This window comes from Clytia hemisphaerica, unplaced genomic scaffold (genome assembly GCF_902728285.1).
Source record: "Clytia hemisphaerica strain Z4C2 unplaced genomic scaffold, Clytia hemisphaerica genome assembly, whole genome shotgun sequence".
In the NCBI taxonomy this organism is placed as follows: Eukaryota; Metazoa; Cnidaria; class Hydrozoa; order Leptothecata; family Clytiidae; genus Clytia; species Clytia hemisphaerica.
In genome coordinates, this window is record NW_027103564.1 from 1,221,751 (window position 1) to 1,234,342 (window position 12,592).

The window sequence follows — 12,592 nt, forward strand, 5'->3', positions numbered from 1 at the left end:
TCTCTATTTGTCATTTTACTGATGAGCGTCCCAGCTGGCACACAACGTTATTTCAACGTTTATCTAACGTTCACAACGTCCATATAACGTTAGATGAACGTTTAAACAACGTTGTGTGCCGGCTGGGCGTGGCACAATCTTGAGAATCGTAAAGAAGCGAACTAAAGGTCTGGGTCCAAGTTTAGTATTCAGCATTTCAGGACTATTCTTATTTTTTTGAAATCTTTGAAGTCTTTTCATTCATCTTAAAATTCTTAAAGAAGGGATTAAAGTATTTCATTCCACATTTTTACTTTATAGTGACAAAAAAAATCTAAATAGTTACAAAATTCTACCATATAAAATAACCTACAAACACATCATGTCTGTACCAATAAACCGACGCGGCTCGATTCCAATCCTCTCAATGAGCGCCCAACAAAAGAAACCGCCCAACATTATTCAAACGAACATCGGACAACAAAAAGAAAAACCGCCCTTAATACGAAGAATATCCGAAGAATGCTCAAAAATGGAGGTGAGATATTTTTATCAAATTCACTAAAGTGATCTAGTATTTAAACCATGCTCAGACGTTACGGTTTCGTGTTGCTCCAGTATAGTTTCTGTTACGGATCGAGTGTGTTCATATTGGTTTTGGAGCGTTTCAGAGCAAGAAAACGGAGCAGTTCCGTTCCGATGAAAATAGTGGAGCGAAACCGTTTCGATCTATTTTGCTTTGTAACGTCTTCTTTTTTGACGTTTCGAATTTTGACGTTTATCTACACTTGTTTTGGAACCGTTTTGTTTCGGAACGATATAGAACTGTAACGTATGAACAAGGACACTTGTATAGCGAAGCTACACTATACAAGTGTCCTTGGTATGAACATGGTTTTAGTAGTAGCTCTTCTTTTGATAGCTATCTACCTGTAGTAGAGCACCAATAGTACTAAATACCATTAAGTACCGTTTCGGTAGCGCGAAGTTTTTCGTGTGACCTAGTAGTTATTACTCGGTACCAGAGTGTATCTCACGTTTATCACTTCATAGTACCACTCAGTGCGCATTCCCAGCTGGCACACAACGTTGTTTCAACGTTCATCTAACGTTAAATGGACGTTGTGAACGTTAGATAAACGTTGAAACAATGTTGTGTGCCAACTGGGTTGTCTGTGCGACACAAAGAAATCCCTGTACGGAGACCTCTGCAATGAAGTATGATTTATAAATAGCAATATTTCTCTCACCAACCTTCCATCATGGCCCCCGGCGTGTGCATCGAATTGAGGGGGGCCAAAGAAAATATGTCGAGTTGGGCGACGAAAAAAATTTTCGACTTTTTGCCCTTATTTCACCCCTCTAAACGGTATATATAAGATTTTTCAAAGTAAAAAAAAATACTTTGCAAAATATTGGGGGGCCATGGCCCCTTGGCCCCCCCCGGTGACGGGGGCCATGTCCATCGGAGCGGTCGGTATGAAAAATCTCAAATGAGAAAGCACAATTACAACAGACCCTCTACGGCAATGAATTTTGAAATTAATCGTAGATACTATAGGTCTGTGTACAGAAAAGGCAGTTATGGGTTCAAAGCATCTAGGTTGGCCAAGCTGTAAATAAAAAGATTTTGGTATGACTGGTCGAACTCACTACCTTACGTACCGTAGCCGTAGTTACAAATATGATCAACCACGTTTGAGTGTAAGACTACAGAAAAAGACTGTGAAATCTCCCATAAGGATGAAAGGAGTTTCCAATATTGGATAAGCAGACATGTTTTGTTAAATGAACATACGAGAAAAATTGTTCGAATTAACAGATATCCGAGTTATAGAGGTTTCAGTTAAAGAGTTTTCACTATACTACATTGGTAATGTGACACTCCTATTATTTACAAGGTCAATTATTTCCAGCATTGATTTATTACTAAATCGAATGCATTCCCCGGGCTCGTACACGTACGAGGAACACAATTATTTTCGAGTTAAGGAAATTTCGAGATATGAACTAAGGTTTATAAGACTGACTATGCTGGGAGACGATAATTACAAGGTCTCAAAAGAAGGTTGTCTATTGCTCATTCCGACATCGACATTTAACCTGACTGAAATTCGAGCCGTTACTAGCAACCCTGCGGGGCCCAAGGCGCCGAGTATGCACCCGGCACAGTGACAAGCCGTTACTAGCAACCCTGACCCTACCTAACTGTTAGTTAATCAATTCCTAACAACAAAACCCCTGGAAAATTTAAAATGTCGGAATGAGCAATAGACAACCTTCTTTTGAGACCTTGTAATTATCGTTTTCCGACTATGCTGAAGGGATCATGAAAATTGTTCGAGTTAACAAACATTTGGCAATGTGGCATTCCCTTTCATATAAAAGAATTTCAAACATGAATGCCATTTAACTTCAGCATTGATTTATTACTAAATAGTTAATGATCAAATCAAATCTTGGGAATACATTATTCAAATCTACATTGTGTCTCTTTATTGATTAATTAAACTTGTTGCATTCAATACTATACGTTTTCTTTATAAGAACATCAAATATTTTTGAAGCCTTCGAATGTTCTTAACTTTTTGAAATTTAAGCCTAAAAATATTCTTAATATGTTCTTATTTTCACCATTTTTTGAGCATTTTTGCCCATTTTTTTAAGAAATTGTGTGTTTTAGAATCTGCAAAACCTTAAAATGTTCTTAACTTGTTCTTAACATTTCGACAATGGAAGTATTATGTTCTTATATACTAGTTTTTTCTTTGTTCTTATAAAAAAATAGAGTGTAGAGAAGACACTATACTGAATAGCATTTGATTTTTTGAAAAATTCAGAAATGTTGATTTGTTGGTGGCTGCGCTGCTTTTAAATCATGAATTTTCTTTTGGTTTGTTTTTGATTTATTTTGTGTGGAATACATTGTTGTGGTTGGGTGCTGAATAGAAATCTATGTCAACTAGGACATCATTTAACGTACCTCCTATCAATTGCTTACACTGCACTTTTAAAACAAAAGAAAATTTAAATTTGTTTTCATATCGCGCAACAGGAGCACAAATTTTAGAAATTCTTTTGTTAAAGGCTTGGGGACACGAGAAGTTCTTTTCGCGTTGGTGCAATGCAACATGTTCCATCCCACTAACCTGAAATACTTTCTCGTGTCTCCACCTCATTTTTCTTTTTACCAAAAAAAGTGGAATCTCACTTTTGTCCCTCCCCAGGGAAAAAATTAGCATGTCTTTGGTGACGAAATTAGAAGAGGGATGTCGACATTACCAACTTATGGTATATACCCCCTACGGACCGGAAAAGTTATCTGTTGTTCATGAATTTGATTTGATTTTGAGTATTTTTGCAAGCTTGAGAGAGAAGATCATAAAAACAGAACATGGACGCTTTAAACATGCTTTTTGATATTAATGACGTTTTTCCATTCCATTGTGGATATTTTCAACTTTTTTGGTGCCCTTTTTGGAAGAATCAACCAAAAGATTCTTACGGTATTCTTAGGTTAGGATCCAAATTTGTACGTGAAGCATAAAAGGGGGGGACAGTTGGCATTTTACAATTAAAAATGCTCTAAAATGACACTCTTAGGTTCTGTTGCCAAATTCCATGATGCTAATATTCTTAGCATATTCTTAATGTTTTGGTTGGCCAATTTCTTTATTAATATTCTTATATAAAAACGCGTAAGAATTTAATAAGAATAAATCCGTAACTAGATGAAAGAAAAATGGAAATTCGTTTTTCAAGGAAAAAGTAGATTTCAAAAACTTTTTGTAAAAGGGGAAAATAATCCGTCTGATGAAATACAAGTTTTTAAGATTCAAGGAGATCAGTTTGAAAATATGCAGTTATTTGTTTATATTCTCAACTTAGACTAGACTTTTAAAATCTTTCAAGGAAGGGAGAGTTTGGAAAGTGGAGTTACTCTATTTTGTAAGAACGATTTTACAAGCGAAACCGTAAAAAAATCGTTGGTTTTACTTTCCTAGAAATAAGAAGAGGATCAGATCACGGTTTATGAAAACTACTCTATTTACCTTATCAGCCCTTTTTACGCCGGCCCTTATTACGCCACAGCCTTATTTTGGGCTTACGCCAATTAGTGCTGTAAATAACGCCAAAATTAGTTAGAATGGCTATTTATGCTTCAATTTATTATCATATTTCAGTAGTAAACTGTTGAAAATTCCATTGAACATCACTGATCTTTGCGAAGTTTTAGATATGGAGTAAAACAATGGATAATTTTTTATCTTCGAATCATATAATCAAAATCCTTCAATTAGAGAAAAATGGTCAAAAATTAACGCCACTTTTAAGTAAAATTTGCAAAATTTTGGCCCTTTTTACACCGGCCCTTTTAACGCCGGCCCTTATTACGCCAAGAGCCTAAAAATAACGCCAATCAATAAGGGCCGGCGTAAAAAGGACCGATAAAGTATAAAAAAATCATTTAATACCTCAAGAGACATAATTACCATGGCAATTGTTCGAATAGAAGGCAAGTGATGTTCGTGACGTAATTTACGAAAGAGGTCTATTTGAAGCTGGAAGCGCCATAAAATAAGAATAGTCAAGCCTCACCAATGGTTTACAGGTTCTTATATAAAAACACTGCCTTCTCACAACCTTCTCACAGGATCGGTGGTATTTTTCCAGCCAATGGGGGTAGAAACAACGAACTAAAATCATAAGAGATTGATCTTCTCATTTTTATCGCTGGGATTTGAATTCCACTCTTTTTCAAGTCATCATATTCAGTGGGATGGAAAAATAGCACTTTATTTTGCAGTGAGGATTTATATATTTCATTATTTTCAGCGGGGACGGACATTGGAGTATAAATTTCCACTGGGGACGAAAGTTTTTACCAATTTTTCAGATGGAAGGGATTCTCACCGAGTCTAGGAGAAAGGGTTGTATAAATGAGTGTACACGTTTTTTTATAAGAACAAATTATATAAGAACATAAAGCTTCGATGGCCAAAATTCTAAGAACAAGTAGAACATCTCAAGGTTTTTTGAACCCTGAAACACTTATTTTCTTAGAAAAATAGACAAAAGTACGAAAATAAGAACATGTTAAGAACATTTTTTAGGGTTAAAACTCAAAGAGTTAAGAACATACGAAGGTTTAAAAAGCTTTGAATGTTCTTATAAAAAGAAAAACGTGTTCTTAGAGATTTAATTTGACAACAAATATAATGCTCGTTCGCTCGTGATGTTTATGAAAACACACAGATCCGCTGGGACCCCAGCACCACTGGAAAATTCGGCAAAAATTTCGTCCCCGTTGGGAATAATACCCTAGAATTTCATCCCCACTAAGAAATTGACTTTGATTTGATCCCCATTCGAAATTCTGTTTAAAAATTGCACACCAAAACCATCCCCACTGGATTTTTAACCTTGAAACAATGGAACTTCTATCACCATTGAGATTTCAATCGAAATTTTTATCCCCGCTGTAGGACAGGGATGTATGAAACTCATTACAGGCTTGAACTGAATTGGAAAAGGTTGAAGTATGTCTTCGAGGGGGTCGGGCGGGGGGATAAATGGAGGGTACGGTACACGTTTTTTTTTTATTAGAACACCTAAAATTTGGCTGAGCCTGGATGTGCTTATTTTTTTAGCAATTTTCAGCCTAAAATGTTCTTAAATGCGTTCTTAATTTTTCAGACTACTCTAAATCGATAATATGATACAAAATAAAGAGCACTTAAATTTGGCAAAATTTGGACAATATTTGACTCTCGACTTTTGAAGATCCACCCCTAAATTCGGTTAAAACTGCTTAAAAAGAGGAAAAAATTGTAGTTTCTTGTCATTTTTTTCCAAACTGAGGCTGGGCATGTTCTTAAGATGTTCTTAATTTTTCGACGAATTTCAGCCTATATGTTCTTATAAACTAGGTTCTAATAAAAAAAAAACGTGTATGTGTCGCCCTTTGGATTTCCAAAGTCCCACTAAGGGTCGGAGGAATAGGAAAATTTCAACTTTTTACCCCCGGAAAGATCAAAATTTGGTCAAATTTGTCCCGGTAAGGGTCGAAAAATTCATAAAATTTATTAATTACTAATTCTATCTCAATGTCTAGAGAATCTAATCTTTTTACTATTTTACTCTATCCCGTCCTTTTGGCCTTTTCGCGTTTACTCGCGTCTATGATCATCCTAAAAAGCTAAAAGTTCAAATATATACATTATTCCCCTCTATTTTCTTTACATGTTTCCATTTTTTTCTCTTTTCTTTATAATTTTTTGCTCAAACAAATAATTCTTATTCATTTTATATATTATCGTGTTCTTCAAGTTCAAAAAATCCGTTTCTTTTCTTCTCGTTCTTTTTTAAAAAATATTTTATATAATATTTAATACTTTTTACTTGATCTCAATTGGTTAATTTTGAACATTTTGTCTGCAGTTTGTCTTGTTCAATTCAAGAAGAGACATGTTGAATTTTTAGGCGCTTTTGAATTATGGTACAAAAAGTTGATTTACAAAAATTGTAATGATTTGATTTTGGAATTTTGGTTCTTTATATTTCTTTTGGTTAATACAGTCTGAATATATTTCTGGATTACACTTACCCTTCACGCCCCTATTAGATTAAATGTCGTTGATAACGAATTGAATTTCAATTTATCGTCGAACTCCTGTTTTACTTCTGTTTTTTACCTTTTAAGGAAATTCAAGCACATTCAACTCTTTCTAATGCGATCCTCTACAATTCGAAATTAGTATCTTTCTACTTTCTATAATTCGAACTAGAATATGGTTCTCTCAGTCAACCCTTCTCACAGACCAAGTAGGTTTTCTTCAGCCAGTGGAGATAAAAAACGGACCAAAACTCGATGGGGATTCATATTTCCATGTTTTTGATGGCTGGGGATTTGAATTCTCTTGTTTTCTAGCCAGAAAATTCAGTGGGGGTTGGAAAAAGTAGCACAATTTCTACACCCCCTTCTCACAGACCCGGTAGGATTTCGTCAGCCAGTGGGGATAAAAATAACGGACTGAAACTCGATCGGGATTGATATTGCCATGTTTTTGATGACTTTGGATTTGAATTTCATTGTTTTCTAACCAGAAAATTCAGTGGGGTTGGAAAAAGTAGCATAATTTCTACACCCCCTTCTCATAGACCCGGTAGGATCTTTTCAGCCAGTGGGGATAAAAATAACGGACAAAAACTCGATAGGAATTGATATTCCAATGTTTTTGATGGCTGGAGATTTGAATTCTCTTGTTTTCTAGTCAGAAAATCCAGTGGGGTTGGAAAAAATAGCTTTTCAGCCAATGGGGATAAAAAAAACGAACTGAAACTCGATGGGATAGATATTCCCATATTTTTATGGCTTTGTATTTCAATTCTTTTGTTCTTAAGGCAGAAAATTCAGTGGGGATTAGATAATTTTTTTATATTTTTTTTTGGAAAATTAGCATAATATTCGAAATTAGTATCTTTCCATAGTTCAAAGTATCGGTTCCCTTAGCTAAAAATTAATATAAAATACTTTCTGTAATTCAAATCTTTCTCTAATTCGAAGAAAATCCCTGAAGATCGAATTAGAGAGAGTCAACTGTGGTCGCCTTTATATATTCCTCAAAGCAAGGCAACAATTCTAAGAGATTTCGCCTAGGCTTTTGGGATGACGATTTTATGACACCGATTTTTGAGCTAAAAATTTATACCTGCTAGTTACTTAGTTACGATTTTCATCTGTCACAATGTCGCTTTAGCTGAAAGGCTCTAACTGGCGGGTCATTGAGAGAGAGGTCTCAGAGCTTTCTTTGTTAAGGTACTCATTTGGTGGAGTTGGGTACAGTGGGACTAACTCAAACCCAGTTCCCTTAGTTCGATATTTATGATCCTGGTTAGTGCTCACGTCTATCAGTAAATAAAAGTGGGGGGACTTGAAAGCGATTCTAATATTCACATTTTTTTATAATGACAAACTATATGAGAACATAAGGCTTCGATAGCTAAAATCTTAAGAACAAGTTGACACGGCGATCTGTAATCGGATTTATCGGATTAAAATAATGACTATTTTTGGTCGTAAAGAAAAATTAACGATATTTAACGACAGGATATTTCTTTTATCCGATTAGGAAGATGAAAACAAATATCCAGTGAAAAATTGAGAACTCTAGCCCTTCCCTATCGGGAGTTAATTTGATTCCGATTTTGAGGGATCTAAAGCGGGATGAAGCGGGATTTTGAGGGATCTAAAATCAAAATTTTCAAGAAATTCCCGATTTTGAATAGTTTTTATCAAAAAGAAATTTTGTTTTCAAATATTACACATATAGGCTTTATTGACTCAAAAAATGGGGCCGTTTTAAAAAACAGTACTGCACTTATTACAAAAATAAACTTTTGGTTTCCCGATTTTTAAACATTACTCTAAAGATCGCCGTGTGAGAACATTTTAAGGCTTTGCAGACTCTAAAACATCCGATTTCTTATGAAAATAATGAAAATAATGGGCAAAAATACTCACAAAATGATGAAAATAAGAACATACTAAGAATATTTTTAGGTTTAAAATCCGAAAAGTTAAGAACATCTGAAGGCTTCAAAAATTTTGGCTCTTCTTATAAAAAAACATGTAATGCCTTGTGTCAAAGCTGGGTTTCAGCCTCAATTGGGCTTTCTCTTTCCCGCTTACTCTTAGGTTCCAAGTAAACAGGGGGCGCGTTAGAAAACTTTTGAGTGATTTTGATAAACGGGGGGACCTAATTGCCGGGGGGTTTAGAAATTGTACTTCTGAAAACCCCAAAATAAGGTGAATGTAGGCTAAAATTAGACTTTAGAGCAAAATAAGGGGCCTTGACAGCTGAAAATATTTTTAAAAGCTAATAAACTGGGGGAGGGTGTCCTAACAAGGTCCGGGGGGGTTGGAAAATTTTCGAAAAATCAACACGCGGGGGGGGGGTTATTTGGAACCTAAGAGTAGACAGTAAAGACATCTTAATCTTAATTGAGGAGTATAATCCTTCCAGATCCGTACAAAATCTATCCTTTGCTCACAGAGCGAAACACTAATTCTTTTACACATTTTTCTATGACTTGATTTTTTTTTCGTTTTCTTCCCCTTTTAACACTTTTCATTTAATTTTCTCAAAAAAGCAAAAACAAAAAAGGGGGTCCAAAAAACCAATTGACACCCTTCCGCGTGGGTTGATATTTTTTTTAAATTTAAGAAAAAATTGTGATGAAAATTTATTTTCATTGACCTCTTATTCAAACTTTCTAGACTACGCTAGCTAGAGAATCTCAAGATTATGTTATGCACAGTATTCCTTAAGTTATATTCGACCAAGAAAATCAAATGCAAAAATGATTTTGAATTTCTAGTTTTATTATGGATTTGAAACGTTTTTACTAAGACACCTCCTTCTCATAGACCCGGTAAGATTTTTTCAGGCAGTAGGGGTAAAACTTACGGAATGAAACTCAATGGGACACATATTTTTTATTGGCTGGGGATTTGATTTGAATTCTTTTGTTTTCAGTCAGAAAATTCAGTGGGGATGGGAAAAATAGCATAATTTTTTGCAGTGAGGATTGGTTCATTTGATTATTTTCACTGCGACAAAAACAGGAGGATAGTTTTCCAACGGGGACGATATTCTGGTCAAATTTCCCAATGGGAAGGGGTCCCAGTGGGTCTGTGAGAAAGGGGTGTACTAAGAGTTCAGAGAGTTTTGCTACTGGTCAGTGTGGAAAATAGTTTGGGTGAAAAGTAGAAAATTTGAAAAATGTTTTCCCAATAACTGGTTGGTTAATGGCCTGAAATTATTTTATAAATTTAACTATTAGGGAATGCTTACTAGGAGCCCGAGAATATATGACCGGGTAAAAGGGGGTTCACTTTGACAAAAAGGGGAAAGGAGATGTGCCGCTGGTCAGGGTACTTTTTTCATTTCCACGAGTCCCAAGCCGAGTCGTAAAAAAACAAAATAGAAAAATCAGTCCCTCGTAGAGTACTTTTTTGGGGGAATTCGGAAAGAATATGGGAAAACATTTTAGAATTTCAGTCCCATTCAAGGTCACTTTTTTCAAAAAACGAGTCCCACGTAGGGTCCATTTTTCGAACTCCAGCGGCATACACCCCGTCGGTCAACAAGGGTAGTACCCCCCGGGAAAATGATTACACACCCTGTCTTACAGCCCCGGTTTCGGGGCATGGCTCTTTCAGGGTGCAATTTCTAAACAATGAATTTCGAATGGGGATGAAATCAAAGCCAATTTCTCAGTGGGGCTGAAATTCTGTAGGGTATTTTTCTCATCGGGGACGAAATTTTTGCCAAATTTTCCAGTTGGGCTGGGGCCGGTCTGTGACACAAGGGTGTGATAACTTTTTCTAGTATATCGAAAAATTTGCACAACCAGAGGTTATAACAGTCAACTCTCTTCTCTAATACCTCTATAATTCGATTTTAAGTTTGAAAAACGCCCCATGACGGAGGATTTTGGACACGTACGCTCGACGCCGTCACTGCGTTTGGGGGGGGGGATCGAAACTCCCGTCGCATTCTACACGTTCGGGAGACTCTTTCTGTCTAGAATTGGATGTTCTTATAAAAAAACGTGTATGGCATGCTCGATTGCATGCTTACTTTACGTAATCCATCATGGCTACCGCGAAGGAGTAAAAAAAAACCACATCTAAAATCTAACTTAATTAGCCCCTATTAACTAATATAATCTGTCTTAATTAGTATTTTCTCATTACTAATTTGCTCAAAGGTCAGATCTTATTTCCTTTAGCTTCTGTTGTAAGATTGATGGTTTGATTTTCATTTGTTACGCTTCTTTATGTGTAACGGAAAAGTTAGGGTGATAAAATGGATTATTTTTATGGGTCTTTGTGTTAAATTGAAGCTGGCATAAGATATTGTCTCATTGCTCACATCTTGCACTTGAATCGATGTGATTGATGTTGGGTTGGGGTTTTACAAACATTTTTGATCCAGCTAGTCGGGTGGCAGAGATTTAAAACTTAATTCATAATTCTACAGCTGACTCTTTCTAATTCGATCTTCAAGGGACCAACTACTTTCTTTGAATTGAAAAAAGATTCGAATTACAGATATATTTGAATGATAGAGGTTCGAGATGGAAAGAGTTGACCGTATTTCAATGTTTTTTGTAGACTGTTTGGTGCTTTTCTTGATGTCAATTTTGTAGCGTTTGCCGACTTCAACAGATTTTTTCGGCGCTTTTTTCGGTACTACTTGGGGATTAATTCTACAATGCTTCAATAGACTTTTCCGAATGAATAAGCCATGAATGGGTTCACCAGTGAATTTTCGAAAAAAAGGTTGCATGAATATGTAAAGATTTAGGCTTTATTTATGTAGACCCGGATGGGCCTTTTTGAATGTGTTCTAAGGCTAGACTTTCATAAATCTTAAGTCGGACTTTGATGCCGGCTTTGCTATACGTTGTTAAAAGCAAAGTATATAAGAATATACACGTTTTCCATAAGATCAAACTTTATAAGAACACAAGGCTTCGGTGGTAAAAATGTTAAGAACAAGTTTAAGTAAGAACATTAAGGCTATGCAGACTCTAAAATGGTCAATTTCTCAGGATAATCAGGGATAATGGACAAAAATGCTCACAAAGTGATGAAAATAAGAACATGTTAAGAACATTTTTAGGCTTAAAACTCAAAAAGTTAAGAACATCAGAAGGCTTCAAAAATTTTGAAAAAAAACGTCTTATGCCGGTTTTGATGTTAGAAAATAACCTTTGAGAGTTTCATAGGCTTTAAGCGCAACAGGGATACATATTTGGGTCACATTAACACCGCGCTGAACCGCCGACTTTTAAGTGTCAAACCAAATAAGTAACACATATAACAAAATTCTGTTTTTTTATGAATATCTATCAAAAATTTTGGATGTTCTTATCGAAAAAATGTGTAATCTAATGATGTATAACCGTTTGTTGTCCAATAAAATTTTCACACTATAACGAGGGGTACCACTCTCAAGAAAACTCCAATAAAAGATGGCGGATATAGCTTGATCCATGGTTTATAAAGGTCAGTGGACTTTTCCGAATGAATGCAAAATAAATAGGTTCACGAGTGAAATTTTAAAAAGAATTAGGCTTTGATATAGGCCCAGGTGGGACTTTTTTGAATGAGTTCTAGGGCTAGACATTGTAAATTTTCAGTCCGGTTTCGATGCCGGCTTTGATGTGAGAAAATAGCTTTTGAGAGTTTAAGGCTTTAAAACGAAATAGGAATGGGTCACATTAACACCGCTGAACCGCCGACTTGTCAAAACAAATAAATAACACATAACAAAATGTTTGATTCTGGTTTTTTAATATCTATAAAAACAGGAAATGAATGTCCTTATTGACAGATAGATCTAACGGAGTAATGTTATTTTCTTGAAAAGCTGGAAAAAGTTTTGGAGCTGATTTACAAACGTGTTCTGTTTTGAGGGGGATATATTTTTTGGATAAATTGGATGTTATTGTGGCGAGTTTGGTTTGAGTGGAAGGTTTAAAGACTTTGAAAGAAATACACTTTTTTTATAGTAATGGCTTTAAAACACCCAGTTTCTCA

The 12,592-nt window shown here is 35.5% G+C and overlaps 1 protein-coding gene across 1 annotated transcript in view; it reads left to right on the forward strand.

Moving 5' to 3' along the window:
• Positions 1 to 304: 304 nt before the first annotated feature.
• Positions 305 to 12,592, forward strand: part of LOC136800919 (S-adenosylhomocysteine hydrolase-like protein 1) — a 48,400-nt gene continuing 36,112 nt past the window's right edge. Inside the window, exon 1 of the mRNA XM_067057529.1 lies at positions 305 to 517. Within this exon, the coding sequence (XP_066913630.1) occupies positions 362 to 517 (156 nt within the window). The 5' untranslated portion in view covers positions 305 to 361. The remainder of the gene's footprint in view (positions 518 to 12,592) is intronic.